This window comes from Callospermophilus lateralis, chromosome 14, assembly GCF_048772815.1.
Source record: "Callospermophilus lateralis isolate mCalLat2 chromosome 14, mCalLat2.hap1, whole genome shotgun sequence".
Taxonomy (NCBI): Eukaryota; Metazoa; Chordata; class Mammalia; order Rodentia; family Sciuridae; genus Callospermophilus; species Callospermophilus lateralis.
Window position 1 is genome coordinate 21,739,052 of NC_135318.1, and position 26,536 is coordinate 21,765,587.

The 26,536-nt window shown below is 33.7% G+C and overlaps 1 protein-coding gene across 1 annotated transcript in view; it reads left to right on the plus strand.

Annotated features, from left to right (window-relative positions):
• The window catches only part of Spdya (speedy/RINGO cell cycle regulator family member A), a 36,610-nt gene that overhangs the window by 3,917 nt on the left and 6,157 nt on the right, over window positions 1-26,536 (plus strand). The window contains exons 2-6 of the mRNA XM_076833522.2: window positions 1,888-2,137; window positions 5,276-5,334; window positions 7,980-8,065; window positions 12,650-12,821; window positions 25,777-26,074. Of these exons, the coding sequence (XP_076689637.2) occupies window positions 1,906-2,137; window positions 5,276-5,334; window positions 7,980-8,065; window positions 12,650-12,821; window positions 25,777-26,074 (847 nt within the window). The 5' untranslated portion in view covers window positions 1,888-1,905. The remainder of the gene's footprint in view (window positions 1-1,887; window positions 2,138-5,275; window positions 5,335-7,979; window positions 8,066-12,649; window positions 12,822-25,776; window positions 26,075-26,536) is intronic.

Sequence of the window (26,536 nt, forward strand, 5' to 3'; positions counted from 1 at the left end):
CCATCTAAATATAAGACTGCTCTTACTCAGAAAAGATGCAGATGAGGCCTCCAGCTGTCTCCCAGATGAAGTGGGTAGGAAAGAGCAGAAAGTTCTTACACACATTTCAAGGCTCATGTTATCACTTATTCATCTTTGTATGGAGTTTATGGCACCCCTACTTCAGTTTCATAATTACTTTTAATTTGGCTGGACCTTAAGATAAGATCTAGGAAAAAGGATGGGGGGAGGAGAGGGAATCAAAATAGGAGAGAACCAATTAAGGATAATTCTTCCTCCAAATTTTTTGTAATGTGGCATCTAATACAGTAGCCACTATCCACATATGTCTATATTCAGTGGCTGGTGCAACTGAAGAATTTTTTACTTTAAATTGAAAAAGTGAAGGAGTATAAAATATTTTCCCTTATATACAACTTTATTTTTTATAGGACTTACATTTCATGTGAACTGTTAATTTACATTTCATGTAAATTGTTTAAAAAAAAGCACCATAATTGTAAATAAGTGTAAATAACACACTAGATTTCAAAGATTTAGAATATAAAATATCTTATTAATTTTTATATTGATTACCTGTTAAAAATGGTATTTTGGATATATTGGTTTGCCTTTTCTTTTTAAATGTGGTTCTAAAATAGTGTAAAATTATATATGTGGCTCTCATTATATTGGACAGTGCTACTCCAGCCTCACTACATCCAATCTTATTTTCCATTCCTTCCTTCAGCAGGGAAATTTCTGAGGGTCAGGAAGGAGAATCTGAACCTAAATCCTTGAACACCAAGGGAGGCATGGCTGCCTGGGTCACTGTGAGTCATGGATTCAGAGGTTCTCATTAGGATCTTAGAGTAGTATACTGCTTTGCCCATTCATACCTCCATTTCCCAAGTACCCTAAAAACACACTGACCACAGAAGTAATACTAACTAGTATCTATGTTTAGTAATCACCACCAAAGTAATGTTCATGTATATGGTTAAATACTGATGGATTAACTTTGTTTCAGATTTTATTAGATCATAACACTGTATATTCATATACATTTATAATCAGCCATTTCAATAGGATGATCATATACTCAAAATGTTTAAAAATAGAACAATTTATGAAATTGTCATACATTTCTTTGCTAGAATTATTTTCAACTAGTCAATAAATACCAATAAATGCTATTGAATAAGCAACTGTAACAAAAAAAAAGGAATTTACAGATATTTTTATGGAAAGGGTTGCTTTTTAGTACAACACTTGACATCAGTAATTAAGTTCTAGTTGTTAGACAAGTTTCAAGTCTCAATTTATCACCTATTTATCTTTCTATGGAGTTTATAGTACCCCCACCCCAACTCCATAATTACCTCCAATTTAGTTGGACCTCAGGATCTAAGAAAAAGAATAGTGGGAGAGGAGAGAAACATAATAAAGGAAAGAGAATTATGAAACCAGCTAAGTTCTATAATTGGTGATAGTTTGCCTTATTCTATAAAATAATTTGAGGTGGTGTTTAACAACCATGTAATAAAATTATGCCAGTTCAAGCAGAATAAAAAAAATCAGGAAAAAAAAAAACACCACAAATAGATAATGAACTCAGCATGGTTTTTATACTTTCAAATTTAGTTCTAATTCCAGAATAGTCGAAGCAAAGTGGTATACAGTATCTGATTATTTGGGAAGAGAAAGTATATTAGCTACCCAAAAGAAGCATAGCTTTTCCTGGCACTGAATTCTAAAAGCAATTTCTAATGTGAGTCACTATCACAAATAACATTTTTAATAGCAAGTTCAGTAACAGTTCAGATGACTGCTTCCGGTAGATTACTCAATTAGTTTTTATGTAGAAATGAATGAATGTGATAAATAATTAATGTTTTATTTTTACAGGAATCTTGGGGAACCAAAATGAGGCACAATCAGATGTGTTGTGAGACACCACCTACTGTCACTGTTCACGTAAAATCAGGGCCGAATAGATCACATCAGCCTAAAAAAACCATTAATCTGAAGCGCCCTATTTTTAAAGATAGTTGGCAAGCATCTGAAAAAAATGCATATAATAACAAATCTAAACGCCCTAAAGGACCTTGTCTGGTTATACAGCGTCAGGAAATGACTGCTTTCTTTAAATTATTTGGTAGGTTTAAAATATCTAATAGTGTAATTATAAAATATGTTAAATTATAAACATATATTTTATCATTTTCATAGAGACCTAAGAGAATAATATTATTTTCTGTGTCAAATGTTCCATCTCCAACCAAGTTTTTTTAAATGTTGGAGTTTTGATTGATTTTCTTGCTGATGGATTAAAAATTCGTATTCGTCTAAAATGAGCAGTACACATATGTAATTCCAGTAACTCAGGAGGCTGAGTCAGGAGAATCAAAAGTTCAAGACCAGTCTCTGCAATTTAGTGAGATCCTGGGGATGGAGCTCAGGTCCCAGTACCAAAAATTAATTAATTCAGACTCATCTAGCTTCTAGACTACTTAAATCCAAGTGTATCAAATGTAGATTATGAGTACTTTCGGATCATAGCATGAGTTTTATTTGACATAAAGTAAAATAATACATGAAGACTCAAGTGAGCTACCAACCCAGGCTTAAGGGTTTCCCAGGACTTTCACAGCTAAAACCAAGCAAATGGATGTTGGTTTCTCTAGAAAAGTTCAGTATTACAAGTATTACATCTTGGGAATATTATAAAAAATTAACAAATGTTTTATCATGTTCACATAATAAAATTGAGTTTGAATTTGTTCAAATCATGAGACAATGCTCCTATGCTGATAAATTCTGTAATAGGCAAAAAGAATCTTCTTTATAGTACTTCTACTAGCCAAGAAAGAACAGGAATCTTTATTTGGAGATATGGTAAGTAAGGTAGAAAGATTAGAAAATGGGGTAGGCTACATGGGTTCTGGGAAGTACCTTTGGGAATGAATAAAGTCAGTTGATACCGTAATTTGGTGGACATAGGTAACAGTTCTCCTTGTTTATAGAGGAAAGCCAGTTGCATTAAGGCAAGCTGGTTAAGATATAAAGAAACCAATGAAAAAAGTGAGATCTTTAAAAAGAAGAAGGAAAATTAAATATATACAAGGAATAAAAGTAGAAGAAGATATTTAAAAAAATGCTCCCTCATCAGGAATTAGAATTTTTTTAAAACCATTTTATTTTTTTTAAGAGAGAGTGAATTTTTAATATTTATTTTTTAGTTTTCGGCAGACACAACATCTTTGTTTGTATGTGGTGCTGAGGATCGAACCCGGGCTGCATGCATGCCAGGCGAGCACGCTACCGCCTGAGCCACATCCCCAGCTCCCAGGAATTAGAATGTTAACACAAGTTTCCCTTTCTCCTTATTAAGATAGGACATAGGCTGGGGTCATAGCTCAGTGGTAGAGCATTTGCCCAGCGTGTATGAGGCACTAGGTTTGAGTGTCAGCACTGCATATAAATAAAAACATAAAGGTCCATTGACAACTAGAAAAGTGTGTGTGTGTGTGTGTGTGTGTGTGTGTATGTGTGACAGTGACAAAAATTGGGGAACTTAGCTCAGTGGTGGTGCTTGCTTAGCACATGTGAGGCCCTGGGTTTGATCCCCAATACCACAAAAAAATTTAAAAATTGTATAGGATAAAATTATTTCTTATAAACTTCTTTAGTACCAATAACTGGTCATCAGATACATGAGAAAATACCTACTGTTAGCTTTGGTAACAAGAAATAAAAATGGAAGCTCGTGTGGTGGCACATACTTGTAATCTCAGCAACTCAGGAGGCTGAGTAAGGCAAGAGGATTGCAAGTTCGAGGCCAGTCTCTGCAATTTAGCAAGACACTGTCTCAAATTTTAAAAGGGCCAGGATGTAGCTCAGTGCTAAAGTACTCCTGGGTTCCATCCCTAGTACCACCTCCTCAAAAGCCAAAAATTAATTCTCAGGAAAATCAGTAGTTATTCTTAGAACTTTCCAAAATTGTATTACATTGATGATATTTGTAGCATGTAAAATGACTATAAAGGAATTATGCTTTGTTATATAAAATGTGGGGTGGGAGAATGAGCTGGGCCCAGTGCTGCATGCCTTGTAATCTCAGCTAGTTGGAAAGCTAAGGCAGGAGATGACAAATTCAAGGCTAGTCTTGGCAACTTAGACCCAGTCAATATAAAAATAAAAAAGACTGGACTGTTTCTCAGTGGAAGAGTGCCCCTGTGTTCAATCCCCCATACCACAAATTAAATAAATAAATAAAAATAAAAGGAAAGGGTAGGGGAATGCAAAAAAGCAGATTTTCCTAGATTATATCCTAAAAACTACCAATATATTTTGAGATTATGTATTTTTACCTTTAGTATTTGTTTTCCCAAATTAAATATTAATTATAAATAGTAAATTTTGAACCTCTTTTTGTATAAATATTTTCATATGTATTTGAAAAATAGATAAGTGAAACAGATAAATAAAAGAGAAAATCCAACACTAAAATCCCTGGAAACTGAAAGGAAGTATTCATGCTCGGTACAATACTTACAACCCCAGCAGCTTGGGAGGCTGAGGATCATAAGTCTAAAGCCAGCCTCAACAATTTAACAAGGCCCTAAGCAACTTAAGTGCCCCTGGGCTCAATCCCAGTTACCAAACAAAAAACCAGTAAAACAGTATTCATTAAATCATTTCTTTAAAACTGAATTATCTATCAGTTTTTATTTCCAACTGTACTTTGGAACCGGGCACAGTGGTGCATGCCTGTAATCCCAGTGGCTCTGGAGGCTGAAACAAGAGGATCTCGAGTTCAAAGCCAGCCTCAGCAATGGCAAGGCACTAAGCAACTCAGTGAGAACCCTTGACTCTAAATAAAATACAAAATAGGGCTGGGGATGTGGCTCATTGGTTGAGTGCCCTTCAGTTCAATCCCCAGTACCCCCCCCCCAAAAGTTTGATTTTGGAAAGAAATGATGAGCTAGAATTACATAATATGCTATTGGATAGTCAATAAACAAAACACATACCATTCTCCCTTAAAGCTGAGCTTCATACATAGGGAGGGGAGGCAAATCAGATGGAAATATAAAAGATAAGGCAGTAGCTTTTTGTATGGTACTTGCTATCGCAAATGCTAACTTCTGACAATTACACCTTAGACAACACTGGTCTAGCCATTTTTGTTGGATTTCTAAGCATCATTTATAATATCCTGATATAGAAAGTAAGTCTTCAAAAGGAGATATTTTATTATTAAAAGATAAGTCATAGCTGTGTTTTGTTGTAGATGATGATTTAATTCAAGATTTCTTGTGGATGGACTGCTGCTGTAAAATTGCAGACAAGGTAAATTTGGTAACAATATAAATCATTAGCATTTATTATGTTACTAGATCATCAGAACTTTAATAAACACTGTAAGAGCTTATTTTACTAAGTCTAGGAAAACAGACTGCATTGTTTCTTCAACACAAAATCCTTACACCTTAATTTTTGGAATTAATATACTACATAGATTTCAGTGAATATTATTGATTAGATTTAAATGAAGTTTATATCTAAGTTTATATCTTTTATTGAAAACAAGAATCAATATAGACTTGATACATTTTTATTAGAATTATTACCTTTTATCAGGCTGCAGGGAAAATATTTTGAGATTCACTCCTTTTGTAGCAGTTTCTTAAACATTTGAATATTTGAATATTTTATCATTAAGATAAAACAAGGGCTGGAGTTGCAGCTCAGTGGTAGAGCACTTATCTTGCATGTGTCAGGCACTGGATTCAATATTCAGCACCACATATATATAAAGAAAAATAAAAAGGGTTAAAAAAAAGAAAGAAAGCTATAATTGGAAAAAAAAAAAAAAAGATAAAACAAATAGGTATAATCTCAGTGATTCCAGAGGCTGAGGCAGGAGGATTGTAAGTTCTAGACCAACATCAGCAATTTAGCAAGATCCTGTCTCAAAATTAATAAAAAGGCCTGAGAATGTGGTCAGTGGTAAAGTGCCCCTGCACCTGCTGCCCCGCACCAAATCTCAATGATTTTGTAGGGCAAAATTAGTTTATCATGTTTTTTATTTAGGGCTATTCAAGTTTACATAATATCTAACTTACGTTCTCAGAACAATGCTGTTTTTATGCTTTTTTCTTTAATAAAACAGTGGAATACATTACAACTCATATATAGAACTCAGTTTTTCATATCTCTGTATACGTAGTATATTCACACAAATTCATGTCCCATACTTTGGATAATAATGATCATCACATTCAACCATCATTAATTACCACATGCCCACTCCCTTCCCCTCCCACCCCTCTGCCCTATCTAGAGTTCATCTTTTCCTCCCATGCTCCCCCTCCCTATGCCTCTATGAATCAGCTTTATTATTTCAAAGAAAACATTCTGCATTTGTTTGTTTGTTTGTTTTTTGGTGATTGGCTAACTTCACTTAGCATTATCTTCTCTAACTCCATCCATTTACCTGCAAATGCCATGATTTTATTTTCTTTTATTGGTGAATAATATCCATTGTGTATATATGCCACATTTTTATGCTCTTTTAATAGACAAAAGAGAACTGTTTCTATGCTTTTTGAGTTAGCTAAATAGTTACAATTTCAGCTTTGTAAGTGCCATTTTAGACTAGGCAGTCATGTTGACAGTAATGTGAAGTCAGCATAACTTCACATCACACTTTAAATGTGTAAACAAAAGGAATGATTGGAAATTTAGCTTATGATTAAGTACTACTAAGTATTGAAGTGAATGTTTTTACTTCCCACTTAAGATGGCAAAGATAAAATGAAAAGTGTTTATTTTAAATTTTGGAAACTTCATTTTTGAAAATTCCAAATATATACAACTTAAAGTAAATCATATTGTATGAAGGCCCACTGGGTACTTCTCATCTGGCTACCACAGTCATGAATTCATGGCCATTTTTGTTTCTTCTAAATCCCTGCCCTTGAGACTGGATTATCTTCAGGCAAATTACAGACATCCTAGCCTTTAATCCATAAATATTTTTAAATAAAGGATTTTAAAACACAATCACAATGTCACTAACACTTTAAATTTTACAGTAATGTTTTAATATCAAATATCCATTTTCTGTGGAATCGTTTTAAACTTTATGGCTTTTTTTATGCATTAAAGTTGTGGACAGCAGGGGGCAGTAGTTGAAAAGAGAACTGTATCAACACTACTTTAATAATCCTTTACCAGAAGTCACATGACAACTTGAAATCACCTTGGTGCCCAATACTGTGACTAAGATGAATAGGTATTTTATGAGAAAGAAAATATTACAATTATAACTTGTTTGTAATTTGAATAGTAAGATCCTGTTGTGTCCTAATAACAGGTTAGCCATGTAGCTTTCTAATAATACATTTAAAATGTTTTCCTGTGGGAGTGGAGTCATCTTATTCTAATTTCTTGAGTTATTTAGAAAACTCCTGAAAGTTACTTGAAAAATAAGTATCAGGGCTCAGTGGTAGAGCATATATTTAGCATACATAATCACCAGCACCAAGAAAAAAAGGCAGGGAGGTGAGCATGGATGTCTACAAATAAAAGTTTAGAAGTGTATTGTGTGTGTGTACACACACACACACACACACACACACACACACAAATATAAAGCAAATGCTGCAAAATAATAATTTGTGAGTCTATATGAACCATGTATAGTTATTTTAATATTCAACTTATCTATGGGTTTGAATTTTAAGTTAGAAAAATGGGGTTTTAATTCAAAAAAATTATTTACAAATAAAATTTCAGAGTCTTATCTAGTTAATAAATGGTCAATAACTATCACTATTGACATGGATTGATTACAGGAAACAAAAAAAAGTACTCAAATTGATACTATAATAAAGATAATGCTTTTTAACTTGTTTATAAAAAATTTTAAATTTAACTATTTGGACAATTTATGAAAGCAAATGTTAATTTCTAACTTTTTTTCCTTATAGTATCTTTTGGCTATGACCTTTGTTTATTTCAAGAGAGCTAAATTTACTATAAATGAGCATACCAGGATAAATTTCTTTATTGCTCTGTAAGTATGCTTTCTATGATGTGATTTTATATATTTATAATGTATGAGATAACTTATTTAAAACAGAAGCAGTTTAAAACTTTATGGATATCTTTGCTGGCGTGGTGGTGCATGCCTATAATCCCAGTGGTTTGGGAGGCTGAGGCAGGAGGATTTTGAGTTCAAAGCTAGCCTCTGCAAAAGTGAGGCACCAAGCAACTCAGTGAGACCCTGTCTCTAAATAAAATACAAAATAGGACTGGGGATGTGGCTCAGTAGTTGAGTGTCTCTAAATTCAATCCCTGATACCCAACCAACCAAAACCAAAACCAAAACAAAAACTTTATGGGTATTTTTGAATAGACCTTCCTGTATAAAATCTATGCATTTTTTTACCTTAATATGATATTTTTATGTTCTTTTCATTGATCTTATCATGCTGCATGCCTAAGACTTATTGTTCAATATTTTTCTTGAGTTTGTATTGTGCCTTTTACATTTTTCAGAGTGTAAAATATACATGATCTCAAATTCTCTTCTTTATGACTTAATTTTTTTTTTTAAAAAAAAACCAGGATTTTGCCGGGGCTGTGGCTGGGTGTTGGAATGCTTGCCTGGCAAGTGTGGGGCACTGGGTTCAATCCTCAGTACCACATAAAAATAAATGGATTAAAGGTATTGTGTCCATCTACAACTAAAAATATTTTTTAAAAGCTAAGAGATTCTCTTTTAAATTTCCAGTTAATATACAATAAAAATCATTACTATCATTGCCCTTTTACATTGAACATTTTGTGGGAAATAAGTCTAGACATACTCTTTGTGTATCTATGTCTATAAGATAGCAGTCATTCATGTTTAATTCTTTTAGTATCCACTGACTATTTTACTGAACACAGTGAACAAAGGAATATAGTTTGTTTTCCATTAACTTTGTGTTAGTTCATGTAAACTTTGTGATCTGTTAAATGATTTTAATGATGTGATTTTCCAATTTATAAATCAGAATTCAGCTAATAGAAATGTAATTTTAAAATATATTTTGGAGGGGCTGGGGATATAGCTCAGTTGGTAGAGTGCTTGCCTTGCATGCACAGGCCCTGAGTTCCAGCACCACACAAAAAACCATACAGTCACACACACACACACACACACACACACACACACACACACATGTGTGTGTGTGGGGGGGGCTGTAGAGTACTTGCCTAGCATGTGTGAGACCCTGGATTCAATACCCAGGACAAAAAAAAAATGTGCGGGTATGTATGTGTGTGTGTGTATGTATGTATGTATGTATGTGTGTGTGTGTGTATATATATATATATATATATATATATATATATGCACATTTTTTTTTCTATCTTGTATCTGGATATAATGCAACATCAAACTTATAGATATAAAATATAAAATATTTAGGTTACATACCACAGTATCTATCAACATCAAAGAGTAAGTTTTTACCTAAAGTCTATTTTAATTTGGAATTAGAGTTATTAAAGAAAAAAAGAGTTATTAAAGGCATAAGATAGAAGAAACTGATCATTGCATTTATTAAAGAGACATACTTTCCAATACATAGGAAAAAGTGAACTCAAATTTAAAATTTGGTGATGATTGCTAAATTGGAAGAATATAATAGTATTAGCAAATACTAAGTATTACATACAAAGCACCATGACATTTTTTTATATATTAATATATTTAGTTTTCCCTGTGAATTTTTTTTGAGACAGGATCTCACTGTGTTGCTTAGTTGTTGGCCTTGAAATCGTAATCCTTCTGCGTTAACCTAACCTCCTCAGTAGGTAGGATTATAGGTTTAGTCACCATGCCTCCTTGAAATGCATTTTTTTTTAATCACCGGTTTACAGATGAGGAAACAGACTCAGAAAGATTAATAATTTTCGAAGATCACAAAAGTTAGTAAGGAGCAGAGATGAGGTACAAATTCAGCTGTGATTTACCAATAGTCAAATTCAGCCATTGACACCAAGTTAAATGGCTGTTTACATGTCTCAGTATTATATCTGTATGTTGATGTAATATCTTTTATAGTTTTTTCTCACCTGAGAATTTTTTTGAAACCTGGAACTTTAAATCTTACTAGAAGCCTTAAATTGGATTTGTTTCACTTTTTGTAAAGTTATCATTAAAGCACTTGTCAGCATGTACTATGTAGTGAGTAGTCTGTAGGTTGCATCTCATGTTGTAATATAAGTTCTATGTTAAAAATAACATGAATTATAATTTCCATTCTATGTCTAGTCATAATTTTTTGTATAGCCTGACTCAGTAGTTCCTATATTTTCTATTAGCCGCAGTTCTAAAACTGAATTTCTTTTCCTTTCTGTATAATCTTAGTTTCCTTTCAATATATTCTTATAACACTCTGAACTTCTATTATCACTCTTCCATATTCTCTTTCATGGTTTTTTGTTTCATATTTACTTGCCTCCTCTACTTAACTGCTCCTTAAGATCAAAGAACATGTATTTTTTTTTCCCCACAAAGGAAAGGTTAAATTCAGGGCCTCAGTGTTAAGAAAATGCTCTACCAGTGAGCTACATCCCCATTCTTTTTAAAAATTTCATGTTGAGACAGTCTTGCTAAATTGCCCAGGCTGACCTCAAATTTGCAATCCTCCTGCCTCAGCCTCCTGAGCAGTTGGGATTACACACACTCCCTACCACACCCAGTTCATTTATCTTTTTTTTTTTTTTTAATTTCATCCTTCAATGACTACAATAGGAAGTCCTTAATTCTTTACTTGAATAAACATAATTATTATGCAAAAGAAATGGACTCTGCACCAAGGAAATCTGTTTCAAGTTGGAGGATATCTTCCTCATATGTGATAGAGATTTTGTCATACTGAACCTGAAAAAATTGTTAATGTAGAGTAGAATCATGATGTGATCCCAATATGGCTCCAAAGTACATTATAGATTTTTGATATTTTTCAGATGTATTTATCCCCTTATTTTAACAGGGTACTTTTTAAATTTTCTGCCCATGATTCCTTGTTCCCTATGTATTTTGTAATATTTTTGTTGTATATTACCCATCTTCCCTGAAAAATCAACTATGGGGCTTGCATTATTTCAGATGGCAAATCTGCTCCATCCTTAACTTTGTTCCTATATTATCTAACATGTCTCATATTTTTCCTGACTGCTTTTAATATTTTTTTTATCATTAGTTTTGAGCAATGTACTTTGGTATAATTTTCTTCATGTCCATTTGGCTTTGAAGATTTATAATTTTCATCAAATTTTAAAAATATTCAGCCATTATTTCTTTAAATATTTTTCTGCATACCCACTGACTTAAGAGACTCTAATTTCACCTTTATTAGACTTTTGGGAGTTATCCCACATCTAAATGATGCCCTGTCCATGATTTTTGTTCCTTTTTTTTCTCTGTGTATGTCATTTCAAATAGTTTCTGTGCCTTCAATTCACAAATCTTCTATAGTATTTAATCTGCCATTAATTCCAGTATAATTTTCTTCTTCTTCTTTCCTCCTCTTTCTCTCCTCCTCCTTTTTTCCTTCTCCTTCCTCCTCCCCCTCTTTTGCTTCCTTTTTCTCCTCCTTCCTCCTTCTCCTTCTTCTTATTCCTCCTCCTCTTTCCTCTTCTTTCCCATCCCTCCCTTTCTCCCTCCCTCCCTCCCTCCCTCCTTCCTTCCTTCTTATTCTGGCTTCAAACTCAAAATCTTCCTACCTCAGCCTCCCTAATAGCTGGGATTACAGGCATCATTTACTGTAGTTTCATCGTATTTTCATGTCTAGATACACATTTTCAATGTCTATTTTTTGAGCATATGGATTAATTTTAACTTTAAAAATATTTTTCAGTAGATGGACATAATACCTTTATTTTATTTATTTTTATATGGTGCTGAGGATTGAACCCAGTGCTTCACACATGCCAGGCAAGTCCTCTACAACTGAGCCACAACTCAGCCCTAATTTTAACTTTTAATGCCCTTGTCTAATTTTGATTGATTGGTTATTCTTATTATGGATTGTTTTCCTTCTTCTGTGCATGCCTGGTCCCTCTCAAATATTTGATAGAATTGTGATCTCCATTCATGTATACAGAAACTACCTGAGTCTAGGGAAAGATTATTTTAAAAAATATTAGGGAACAATGTTTAACATTCATTCACATAGAGCTGGGAACAATGTCTGTTTCTACCAACCAAACTGAAAATTCATAATTTATGAAGTTTTAAGAAAAGAACTCAAGAACTCAGGAAGTTCTTGCCTCAGGTAGTTATCAGTAATTAGCCTCAGACTCAACACTGCTCCAGATACATATAAGAAATAAAAAAATCAGGACATGGAAGGATCCAGTTGTTTCCAAGTAACTTAACTGCATCCCAATATGAAACTTAAGATTTATAGGAGTACAAAAATACCCAGAACCCAACAAGGTAAAATTCCCTGTATCTCTATTTTTGGTATGCCTTTCTTTAAATTATGAGTAAAGTTGAACATCTTATATGTGTTTAAAAGCCATTTGTATTTCTTTTTGTTGTTGTTAACTATTCTTCCTGTCCTTGCCCATTTCTTTTTTGGGTTATTGGTCTTATTAGGTATCTGGCTAATACAGTTGAAGAAGATGAGGAAGAATCCAAGTATGAAATTTTTCCATGGGCTCTAGGGAAAAACTGGAGAAAACTGTTCCCTAATTTCTTAAAGTTAAGGGACCAACTCTGGGACAGAATTGATTATAGGGCTATTGTAAGCAGACGATGCTGTGAGGAGGTAAGGACTTTAAAATGCTTACATATGTAACCTTTGTCTTCTGTTTATTTAATTTTCCTTTCTTTTTAATATGGTTTTAATGTTTCTTTTTTTGTTTTGTATATGTAAGCATATATAATAAACCTGACCATTACTATGTCTACCATTTCTGAATTACGTTATTGGTATTTGAATTTGTGTCATAATAATTAAAAATTGTCATTTCTGTTTTTCAGAGCAGGCTACTCCTATAGTACTTTTATTTTAATGCTTCTCATTCCTAGAAGATCACCAATATATTAGGAAAGAGTGGTGTGAGCATACCAAAATAAATGCTTATTAAGGATTGTAATAACTCTGGAATTGAATCAACAATTTATGCTAAATATGTGATATTTCAAGTTCCCAAGATTGAAGTATATAATTTAAATTAAATATTTTTTAAACCCATATCTCTATTCACATAGAATACATTGTTTCCTTGACGTTAGATTTCAGGTAAAGCAAAAGGACACTAAAATTTTAAAGTCAATTATTTGATCAAATGTTTTGTTTTTTAATAAAGAAAGCTAATGTTTCAAACTAAAGGAAAATTTGAGAGAAAACTAAATGGAGAACAGTGATCACTGTAAGCTCTTGTATTAGTTTAGAAATTTTGATAAATGTAAGGTAGATTAATTTATCACTAAGTTAAATCCTATACAGTTAAATGATTATGGGCCAAAAGGAACCAATTAAACGATTAGTGGTAAACCTAAGTGAAGACTTCAGTGGTATGTCACAGAATTCTGCCTAGAACCAATCTTGTTAATTATATTTATTAATGAATGAAGATAAAAACAGACATGCATATTTATAGGATAAATTAAGAGGATTGTTGACTCTTGGGAAAAGATTCAGAAATAACTTAAAAGAATACACAGTAAGTCAAGCTTTTACAAGATTAAATTCAGTAGATGAAAAGTTGGATGTATGAGGTCCCTTCAAATTAATGGATCCTCATTAAGGAATTTAAATTGGACTCATTCCAATTACAGAGCGTTGGAAGAGTTCTGTATTTTCACTTTGTCATTCCCTCCCCAATTTAAGAGTGGATAATTTGCATATCTGTTGTCATCCTTATGGACTATATTTGAACACACTAATTTTTTCAAAGTAAATGCTTCAGAACCTGTGAGACACCCAGCTAAAAGAATAGAAGGGGGCTAGCTCAGTTGGTAGAGTGCTTGTCTCAAATGCCCAAGGCCATGGGTTCAATCCCCAGCAACACCAAAAAAGAGAGAGAAAGATCGCGTGCTTACCAGTAACAAGACTCCAGGAGGACTGGCAATACTTTATCTGATGACTGACCACCCCCCTACTTTCTAGACATTTTCACACCAGCATGGTTAATATACTCTATTAGAGCTGGACACATCTGCTGTACCAGACTGTAAAAGAGCCAAAGAGAATGCTGTGGCTTAATGACTCCAGGAGGACTGGCAATACTTTATCTGATGACTGACCACCCCCCTACTTTCTAGACATTTTCACACCAGCAGGGTTAATATACTCTATTAGAGCTGGAAACATCTTATCTGCTGTACCAGACTGTAAAAGAGCCAAAGAGAATGCTGTGGCTTAATAGTGTGGACTTTATAATGAAGCTCTGAAAATTACCCATAAGTTTCCTCAGTTTTTTCCTTTAGGGGTTGCATAACATGATTGATCTTAATGAATTTTCTTGTGATTGCAAGTGGCTATGGTAAAGACTATTAAAGGAGGCCTCACTTGTTTGATGGAGAGGCTCATATGATTTCTAATATTTAATTTGCTCCATTTAAATTTTCATTTACTCAACTTTAGACATTCTAATCTGCATTTTTGTTGGAACTGATATATTGACTGTTCTCACCCAAGTCCTTTTATAAACTATTGCCACTCCAGTATGTAGTCAGATAAGATCAGAGTCAGAGCAGTTTATACAACTGTTATTTTACTAATTAAAATTTTTAAATAAAAAAATAATGTGAATATAAAAGATTAAAATATTGTAGACAGCTGAAAATTTAGTTTTGGAATGGGACTTCCAGGAAGTTTAGACTTAAGCTGAAGAAAAAAGGTAATCATCAGATTATAGCTAAAGTATTGCATTTGGTTCTGCATACCACACTTGAAGAATATTGAAGAACAAATATATAGAGAAAGGAGAGCAACTAGAAAAGAGCAGGGTCTCAAAAGAAAAATGTCATATGTAGAATAACAAAAAGTAGAGATTTTTAGTATGAAGAAGAGAAGATTTCGGAAGCTTTCTAGCTGCTTTCAGATATTTAAAGTACCATAGCAGGACAGAAAATATATGTGAATTTTGTTTTTGGAATGTAAGCAGAGGATTAAGATCTGTAGATGGAAAACTAAAATTCAGTAATAATCGTTCAGTTGTTCTAACAGTTATGTGAAAATGAGATAGACTGTTTGAGAGGCAGTGATTTCTGTCACTGATGACTTTTTAAAAACAAGCAGTTGATTGTTATAGAGAAGATTCATCCTTTAGGTAAGCAATTAAACTAAAGTTTTTCCTAACTTTAAATTTTGAGAGTTTAAAGGTACATAAATTTTTATTGCCTGAGCTTTTCCTGGGCAAACTAGCTTGTTCCTTAATGTTTGATAGAACTCATTCATTCATTAAGTACATACTGATTTATTGATTATGTAGTAAGTCTACCAGATCCTTTATATTGCTTTTAATTTAAAAATGCTTAAAGCAAAAATAGCAGTAACATCCATTCATTCTAGGTCGTAGAAATATGGATGCATGATTGTTATTGTATCCCTTATGCTTTTTCATATGTCAACATTTAAAAACTGTTTTTAAACTGATAAAAACACAAAAATTGTACATATTAATGGGATACCATGTGATGTTTCATTACATGATTTCATTGTATAATCAGGTTAGACATATCTATCTCTTCACAAACATTTATCACTTAAAAAAATATTTATTTTTTAGTTGTAGTTGGATGCAATACATTTATTTTATTTATTTATGTGTGGTGCTGAGGATCGAACCCAGGGCCTCGCACATGCTAGGCAAGCACTTTACCGCTGAGCCACAGCCCAAGCCCCCGCATTTATCACTTTTTGGGGGCAAATACATTTCAAAATCCTTTTTTCTAAACAACAAAAAAATCCTTTCTTCTGTCTTTTTGATCAAAAAGTTCACCTTATTTAAATTTGCTTAATCCCTTTATCCTCTATCACAATATCTTATTTGTTTCTATAGCACTGAACAAATTTTGTAGTTATTTACTTGCCTATTGTTTAAACTATAAACTGAATATTTTATGAAGTCATACATGTTACACTTCTAATATCTCCCATTTCTGTTCTCACACTCAATTGGTAACAATAATGCATTCTCTTTAACTGAGAAAATAAAGCAATCAGAAAAGAATGTCAACATACAGCAAATCTGTCATTCTAACTGTATGTTTACCTATATATTCTGCCTCCCTTCAATATTGTGGAAGAACCATCTTTGCTCCTATCCAAGTCCATTCCCTCTATTTGTGCACTAGATCTCATTTTTTCTTGCTTTTTTCATAACATCACTCCGGTAATCGTCTCCCTTTCCAGCATTTCATATTTTGTTTTACTAGACCACTGCCATCAGAATACAGAATTGCTCTAAGATTGTCACCAACTTAACAAATTAAAAAGTTTCATCCCCCAGCTACATTTCTGTGCCCTGCCTCTTTTAATTAAACCCCATAAAGAGTTTATACTCTGTCTCTACTTCCTTCCTTTCCATTCTCCTTGAAACTATGTAAAGTCTTCCCCATCATTACACAAAAACTTTTCAAGGTATCAAATAGTTTTGAATTGCCAAATCTGAAGTTCTTAGCCCTCAACTTAGCAGCAGCAATTGGTAGATGTCATTTATCCAGATATTCTCTTCATTTGGTTTCAAGGATATCAGGTTTTTCTTTTTTTTTTATTTTTTTTTTAATTAATTTTTATTGTAGGTTGTTCAAAACATTACATAGTTCTTGATATATCATATTTCACACTTTGATTCAAGTGGGATATGAGCTCCCATTTTACCCCATATACAGATTGCAGAATCACATCAGTTGCAGAACCATTGATTTACATATTGCCATTCTGGTGTTTGTTGTATTCTGCTGCCTTTCCTATCCCCTACTATCCCCCCTCCCCCCTCCCCTCCCCTCTTCTCTCTCTACCCCCTCTACTGTAGTTCATTTCTCCCCCTTATATTTTTCCTCCTTTTTCCTCACTTCCTCTTGTATGTAATTTTGTATACCCCTGAGGGTCTCCTTCCATTTACATTCAATTTCCCTTCTCTCTCCCTTTCCCTCCCACCTCTCATCCCTGTTTAATGTTAATCTTCTTCTCATGCTCTTCGTCCCTACTCTGTTCTTAGTTACTCTCCTTATATCAAAGAAGACATTTGGCATTTGTTTTTAAGGGATTGGCTAGCTTCACTTAGCATAATCTGCTCTAATGCCATCCATTTCCCTCCAAATTCTATGATTTTGTCATTTCTTAATGCAGAGTAATACTCCATTGTGTATAAATGCCACATTTTTTATCAGGTTTTTCTTTTTCAGGCCTACTTGTCAGTTCCTTTCCACCTCACTAATTTCATTAGAATGCCCCAGGGCTCAGGGTCCTAGGAGATGACTTCTCTCTTCTACTGATAGTACTAATATCATTCATTCCCAAAGCTTTAATGAAGATAGCTAACATCTCTTCCACATCCTGGTCTGCATATCAAATTGCTTGTTCATATTTTATTGCCTAAATAATAACCCAGACTTAACATGTTTAATACTGAACTCCATATTTCTCTACACAGACCTCTAAACCTTTTATTCCTATTGTCATCCATATGTTAGTAAAAAGCAACTAAAACTTTTAGTTGTTCAGGCCAAAAAATTGTTATTGTTGATTCTTTTTTCCTTTTTCTCATATCCATACTTGAAAAATATCATTTCTTATAAACCCCACCACTAATATCCTATTGTCATCTTTTGCCTTGATTTTTTCCACAACCTTCCCAATGGTCTCTCCTATAACCTTTCTTTCCTGTACTTTTTTGTTCATACAGCAACTGAAGTAAATCTTCTAAAAAATAAGTGAATCATGACTCTTTTTATCAAAAGCCCCCAGTGGCTTCTCATCTCATATAGGGTAAAAGGCAAAGTCCTTATGGTTCTACCAGGTCTCCTTTCTTATCACTTTGACCTCATCTCCTATCCTTGCCCACTCTACTCCAGCTACACTGGCCTCCTTGCCATACTCTTCAAATACACCAGGCTCATTCCTACCTTAGGTTCTCTGCACTTGCTGTTCACATTACTTAGAATGTTCTTTCCCTAGAATTGAATATGCTTCACTTCCTCACCCAGGATTATGCTTAAATGTCACCATAAAGAGATCTTTCCTTATGCTACATAAGGTAATATCTCCCTCAAAGTAGTATTGAAGTGTCTAGAAAGCAACCATCACTATTTTGTTCAGTTGAATTTTGACAAGGTTGCCAAGAGAATTCAATGGGGGACAAATAGTATTTTTTTTTTTCAACAAATGGTGCTGGACAACTGACATGCAAAAGAATGAAGTTGAGTACCTCCCTTATACTATATATAAAATTTAACTCAAAATGAATCAAAGACATAAAAGTCCAAATTAAAACTGTAAAACTCTTAAAAGAAAATCTAGTGATAAATCTTAGTGACCTTGAATTAGTTTTCTTAGATATGAGATAAAAAATACAAGCAACAAAAGAAAATATGGATAAAGTAGATGTCATCAAAATTAAAAACTTTCAGCCAGGCACGGTTGCACACGCCTGTAATCCCAGCAGCTCAGGAGGCTGAGACAGGAGGATTGCAAGTTCAAAGTCAACTTCAGCAACAGTGAGGTGCTAATCAACTCAGTGAAACCCTGTCTTTAAATCAAATACAAAACATGACTGGGATTGTGACTCAGTGGTTGAGTGCCCCTGAGTTCAATCCTCAGACCCCCCTCAAAAAAAAAGTTATAATTTTTGTCCTTTAAAAGATATCAAGTGACTAAGTTAAGGAAATTATATTCCATACTTTAATGGCTATGTCAAAATGAATCCTAATATTATGTATAACTAAAAAGAACCAATAAAAAGGGAAAAAAAATAATACAAAGATACCAAGTGAAGAGACAATCCACAAATTGGGAATGGGAGAAATTTTTCTTGCAAATCATTTATTTGATAAGGGACTTGTATCTAGAATATATAAAGATCTCTTGGAACTCAATAATAAAAGACAACCCAGTTAAAAAACAAAGGAGGGGCTGGGGTTGTGGCTCAGAGTGCGAGGACCAGGGTTTGATCCTCAGCACCATATAAAAATAAATAAAATAAAAATATTGTGTTCAACTACTTCTAAAACATAAATATTTTTAAAAAATAGACAAAGGAGCTGAATAGACATTTTTCCAAATAAGATATACAAATGGCAAAAAAACACATGGAAAGATGTTCAAAGTCATTAACCATCAGGGACATACAAATCAAAACCACAATGTATAATTATCAATTCACATTCACTAAGGTATAAACAAAAAGATAAACACACACACACACACACACACACACATACAAAGAGATAGATAGTAAATATTTGCTGGTAGAATGCATGGAATTTAAGGCTTCCAATTCTTTTTTGTACCTTTTTATTCATGAAGTAGAAAAGCATTTTAAAAACCCAATAAATTATAGAATAATTCTTCACTGAGCTCACTTTGCATGCCCCTTACTCCAGGGCAGTTAAATAACCTATTTTTGGCTGTTTCAAACAGGTACATTTGAGTCATTGGGGTATAGAGAAGACAACTACCAGCCAAGCATGGTGGCATGTGCTTGCAGTTCCAGTTACTGGGGAGGCTGAGGCAGGAGGATCACAAGTTTGAAGTCAGCCTGGGCAACTCAGTGAGACCCTATCTGAAAATTAAATTTAAGAAAAAAGAAAAGGCAACTATCTAGTAAACTTTATCCTGTTCTCTTTTTAACTATTCATTCATCAGTTAGTTTATGAGTAACACATGAAGTTTATTGTTGTGGAGAGGGTTATTATAAACAATTACATCATTAGCATTCTATGCATTTGGATCTAGCATATTGCTTATCAAAATATTTCTTTAGTCCTATATCCTAAAATGAACTCAAATTGAGATGGCTACAAACTGACTTAAAATAATAATACTTTAAGCAGGGTCTGGTGGTACACACCTGTAATCTCAGTGGCTCTGGAGGCTGAGGCAGGAGGATCACAAGTTCAAAGCCAGTCTCAGCAACGCCGAGGTGCTAAGCAACTCAGTGAGACCCTGTCCCTAAATAAAATACAAAATAGGCCTGGGGGAGGTGGCTCAGTGGTTAAGTACCCCTGAATTCAATCCCTGATACCAAAAAAAAAAAAAAAAAAAGATAATAATACTTTACAGTTGCCAGTTATAAATATTTTCGTATAAATTATTTTCTTATTCTCACAAAAATTCCTGTGAGGGTGGTGGCACTCTAATTTTACAGCTAATGAAACTGAATACCAAGGAGGTTGGGATTTACTCAAGATCATACAAGTAAGTAGCAGAGCCAGAACTTGACTTCATATTTAATGATTGTCCAGTGTTCTGTTTGCTCTAAGACATCTAGCTTATGTATAAACCTCTCATATTAGTTAGTTTAGAAAAATGCATTTATATTTTATTTTAGGGATTAAGTAGTAGTCTTCATTTCAGAGATGAAAAAAACTTGTTTATGTTGTGACTTGTCCATAGCCCTAAAGTTAGTGACAGAGATAACTATACTTACATTCAGCACTTTCCATTATATACCACTGTCAAAAGATAATGACTTTTATAATTTGTCTCTCTCTCCCTCTCTCCCCCCAACTGTGCTATATTTTATTACTGGTATGCCTGCTTTCCCCTTTTAGCCCCATTTTCCTTTTTGAGTCCCTAGTTTAATGAGTTGGTTTTTTTTTTTTCTCTTTTTGTCAGCTACCACAAATCTGAAAAATATATGTAGATCTTCTCCAGAACAATAAGACTATTTCCCTACTTACTCTGAACTTATTTTCTTATGATTAGGTTATCTTTTTGGACATCATATTCTTTGAGGTGGAATTTGTTTACCTTGGTGATGTCTTAATTTCTAGACTGGTTTACAGATTAGGGAGGATGCCTATACAATGAGAGAAGAATATTCTAATTCCAACCTCTTTCATGCATCATGGAAGACAGCAAATTGAGAGGAAGTTTTCCTGGATTCCACTTATGTTCCATAGTCTGGATGTCACAATATCATTATAGCCAAGTTCTGTTAGTGTCTATTTGACTCCAGATTAGGAATTCAGAAAGCAGTGAAGTAAACAGTGTTTTCATTTTTTTTAATTTTTTATTTTTTTAATATTTATTTTTTAGGTGTAGACAGACACAACACAATGCCTTTATTTTTATGTGGTGCTAAGGATTGAACCCAGTCCCGCCCATACTAGGTGAGCCACAATCCCAGCCCCAAAAGCTTTTTTTTTGTGTGTGTGTGTGGTGCTGGGGATTGAACCCAGGGTCTTATGTATGCAAGGCAAGCACTCTACCAACTGAGCTATATCCCCAGCCCTGTAAACAGTGTTTTTAGACAGAATAGTGTAGTGATAGCATGAAGCAAGGATGTGAACTAGATAGCAGTACTTAAGAAAATGAAATCAATGTTAGAAATGTTACAGAATTATAATTGTCATTACTTGGTGACTAGTTGAATATAGGGCACGTGAGAGAAGGAGCTGTTAGTTTCACATCTTTATAGGAGGAGTGAATCTATGCAGGAAGAGTGATGCATTCCATAATGGAAATAGTGAAGTGAACTGAAGCAATCAGGAAGATAAGGAATCTGCTATTTAGACATTTTAAGGTGATAACCGGACAATTAGATGGTCAATGGTATGGTAAGATAAGTCATTATATGTAAGTGCTGTTTAAAGCAGTTAGCCGGATACAGTGTCACACCTGTAATCCCAATGGCTTGGCAGGAGGATTGCAAGTTCAAAGCCAGCCTCAGCAAAAGTGAGGTGCTAAGCAACTCAGTGAGACCCTGTCTCTGAATAAAATACAAAGTAGAGCTGGGGATGTGGCTCAGTTGAAAACTTCCCTCTGAGTTCAATCCCTAGTACCTAAAACATAAAAATAAATAAATCATAATAGTTAAAATTTAACACTTTGAGGATCTGCCATGTGCTCTATATGTACTGCATATGTATTATTTCCCACAACCATTCTTAGAGCTAACTAGGTAATTCCAGATAAGAAAGCTAAGGCAGGGGCTGGGGTTGTGGCTCAGTGGTAGATGTGAGGCCCTGGGTTTGATCCTCAGCACCAAATAAAGATAAATAAATAAATGTATTTTTGTCCATTTACAACTAAAAAATATTAAAAAAAAAAAAAAAAGCTAAGGCAGAGTGAACTCTCCAAGGGCACATAATTAGTAAAGAAGCACACCAGTATTCAAATTAAACAGTCTTAACTTCAGAGTCAGTACTTTTAATACTTATACTACCTCTTGAGATCTCAGAGAAGTAAAAAGGGAAAAACAGAGAGCCTGTAAAAGAGTATTAAATTTTAGAAACACCAGCCAAAGACACAACAACAAGAAAAAACCCAAATCACTAAAAATGACAGAAGTGTAAGTTAAATGAAAAAAGGAGAAAAATGTTTCTTAAAGTCAACTGCTACCAATGCCTTAGAGAAGTCATTTTCCTAGCATTTGAAAACTGCACATCTTCAAAAGATAACCCTATAACCCAGAAAGTTATGTGATTTTTCCAAAGTTAAGAATTATGTTTTGGGGGCTGGGGTTGTGGCTCTGTGGTAGAGCACTCGCCTCTCACATGCGAGACCCTGAGTTCGATCCTCAGCACCACATAAAAATAAATAAGTGATATAGAAGTATTGTGTTCAACTACAACTAACAAATAAATATTTTAAAAAAGAATTATGTTTTGTTTTGGGCTAACTCTATTATCTTGACCCTAGTAATTTTATTTTTAATTCACTGTTGTTATTCAAGTAATTATATGTGTGTATATATAAATATGTAGACATGTTAGAAAGTAAGTGTGGCTATGTATTTTTTAACTGAGTTGGCATGGAAAGATACTATGATATGTCATTTATTGCAAAAATAAGTTTACCAAACTTTCCATTTAGTAATGGAAATTGCTATCAGTTTCCCTTCACCCTTCTTACCAAGCTTTGTTGTAGGACTGCTACAAAACTCAGTGTTGTTTAAGGTGTGTAATGTCAGTGAGCTCTTATTTTTCTCTATCATTTGAGAACTAGACACTTACATGCTAAAATCCCTAAAGTAGCATTAATATTATGACAAGAAAACTCGAAAGCTGAAGTTTATTTATTTATTTATTTTTAATATTTTTTAGTTGCTGACAGATCTTTATTTTTTTGGTACTAAGAATCTAACCCAGTGCCTCACACATACCAGGCACGTGAGCTACCACTGAGCCTCAGCCCCAGCCCAGAAGTTACATACAAACAGTATGTTTTATGGTAGTCTACATTTATGTAGACCTTGTTATGTATTCCTTTTAGTTATGTAGACCTTGTACTGGGTCTTCAGGGAGAAGTAACTAAGACTAAGGGAAAGGACAGTCCAGATGTGGGAAATAGAGATACAGAAGTATTGAGGGAAAAGTAATTAAAATGCAAAAAATAAGAAATTCTAATATTCTACTTCCTCACTTTAGATTTAAATCTAGTTTTACATTGTTACAGAAATGTTTATATATAAACATTTATATATATATATATATATATATATATATATATATATATATATATATGAATGATATCTTCATTTCCTTCTACTTTTAAAATAATATAACTTTTTACATGTTAAACTTTTTTTGAAGGATTTAAGAAGTGAGTTATAAAGTGAATTCAATTCTAAAATATATTTTAAAAATAACAGGAAACTAGGGGCTGGGGCTGTAGCTCAGTGGTGAAGCACTTGCCTAGCACATTTGAGGCACTGGGTTCAGATCCTCAGCATCACATAAAAACAAAGAAATAAAACAAAGGTATGCTGTCCATCCATAACTGTAAAAATAAAAGAAATTTTAAAAAATAATAGAAGCCTGGGATGGTAGCTCAGTGATAGAGTAGTTGCCTTGCATGTATATTCTTGAGGCCCTGAGTTGGTTCCCCAGCACTGAAAAAGCATACTATTAGCACAGTATTCTTTATGTCATTATCTTGGGGAGTTATAGTAACACAATTTTTTGAAGAAACTATTCTAAATTTGTTTTTTCTTAAAGGTTTTTACTTTTAACAGCAAAACCCTTACTTTCCAAACAAAAATTATACATACAATCCCCAAAATTGAGTTGATTTGTCTGTTGTCTTCCCTTGTCCCTCCTGGTATCCGTAAAATACCTCTGAAACCTTAGGGCTCTCCAAACAGTTTGATAATCACTGGTCGAAACATTGGTTATTGATATGTTGTAGATTTCATGAGGTTCCCTGGTTGACTTTTTAAATGGCTATCATCTGCCAGTAAATGGCTATCATTTGCCAGATGCCTACTCTGTGGTAAGGACTTTACACACCTATCTCATCCAATCTCAGAACAACCCATGGGATAGATACCATCCTTATTTTAGAGAAGAAATTGGGGCTCATAAAGGTTAAATAACTTGCTCAGTATCACACAGCTAGAAGTGGCAGAGCCAGGATAAGAAACTTAAAGTCTACCCTGACTGTAAAGTCCATGTTTTGTTTAATAAGCCTTATAGAACAAAGCTTGATAGTGAAGGACTCTTAAATACTTTATAGGTAATCTCATCTGTTGCTCATAATGGCCCTCTTATTCTCATATTACAGATAAGAAACTGAGGAACAAAGAGATTAAGTAATTTACTTTTGTTGTTATTCACCATATCCTTTCCTAATGACAAATTTTAGACTAGTCTAACATATACACATTTGAGAACCTTAATTTTTTTTTTTAACCCAGCACATTCCAAAGTTAAGAATCATGTTTTGTTTTGGGCTAACTATATTATCTTTCCTAAACTTAAAATATTCAAATTTTTGAAAACAAACACCCTAACAACCTGGAAGTTTGTTTCAATTCTGTTTCCTGTTTGATATTATTTAAATACTATGTCAATATCTGAAGATGTTTTGTTGCCGTTTTAAAATTGGTAACTTGGATTTTTTTTTTTTTCTTGGTACCAGGGAGTGAACTCAAGGGTACCTGAACACTGAGCCATATCCCCAGCCCTATTTTTTGTTTTATTTAGAGACAGGGTCTCACTAAGTTGCTTAGTGCCTCACTTTTTGCTGAGGCTGGCTTTAAACTCTTTTTTTTTTTAATTAATTTTTATTGTTGGTTGTTCAAAACATTACATAGTTCTTGATATATCATATTTCACACTTTGATTCAAGTGGGATATGAACTCCCATTTTTACCCCGTATATGGCTTTAAACTCTTGATTCTTCAGTCTCAGCTTCCCGAACTGCTGGGATTACAGGTGTGCACCCAACACCTGGCTGGTAACTTAGATTTTTATCTCAGAAATGGCTGAGGTTCTTTTTTTTTTTTTTTTTTTTTTGGTTTTGTTTTAGGTACTGGGGATTATACTCAGAGGTGCTTTTAACACTGCGATACATTTCAAGCCTTAATTTTGATTTTTTCAATTTTGAGACAGGGTCTTACCAAGACCCTGGGGGCTTGCCAAGTTACTGAGGCTGGCCATGAATTTGTGATCCCTCCTGCCTCAGGCTCTCAAGTTGGTGGAATTATAGGCATGTGCCAACACACCTGGCAGAAGTGGCTGTTCTTCAGTTAAATTTTTGTACACTTTATTTTAATAAATTTAAAAATCTTATTAAATTCTAAAAGTAAGCTTTCCATTACAGGTTATGGCCATTGCACCAACTCATTATATCTGGCAACGAGAACGCTCTGTGCACCACAGTGGAGCTGTAAGAAACTACGACAGAGATGAAGTTCAACTGCCCCGGGGACCTAGTGCCACACCAGTAGATTGTTCACTCTGTGGTAAAAAAGGAAGATATGTTAGACTGGGATTGTCTTCATCATCATCTTCATCCAGTGACACAGGAGAGCTGATGGAAAAACACTCTCGGGAATCACACAACTCATTATCAAAGGACATAATAGGTGCTCCTTCTCATGCTTATAGCTATTCTCAAGGTATGATTTAGTGATAAGACAGAATTAGATTTATGCATGTTATTTATTGAGTTCTAGTCAGTCCTTACAGGTAGGGATATATGATTATTTATATATTACAAATAATTAAATTAGTTTGAAAGTTTTCCCCTTTTCAGTTACTACTTTTGTCTTGTGTCCTTATGTTTTATGGTAGTCTACATAACTAAAAGGATTTTAATGACATATGTTAAATTGAGAACTAATGCACTATAAGCATTAAGTATTACAGCCTGAACCATTTCTTTGAAATGTTTATTCAAAAAGGATTTCAAGATAAAAATAAATTTACTTTTAATATTACCATCTAACTATTGGCTTCCTTCTATATACTTTTTCATTTCTAACAAAATTAGAAGTATACCATATCTAAGCCAACTTTTTTTTTTCATTTATCATAAAGCATCTTCCTATGTCATCATGTAGTGTTTGAAAGCCTTATTT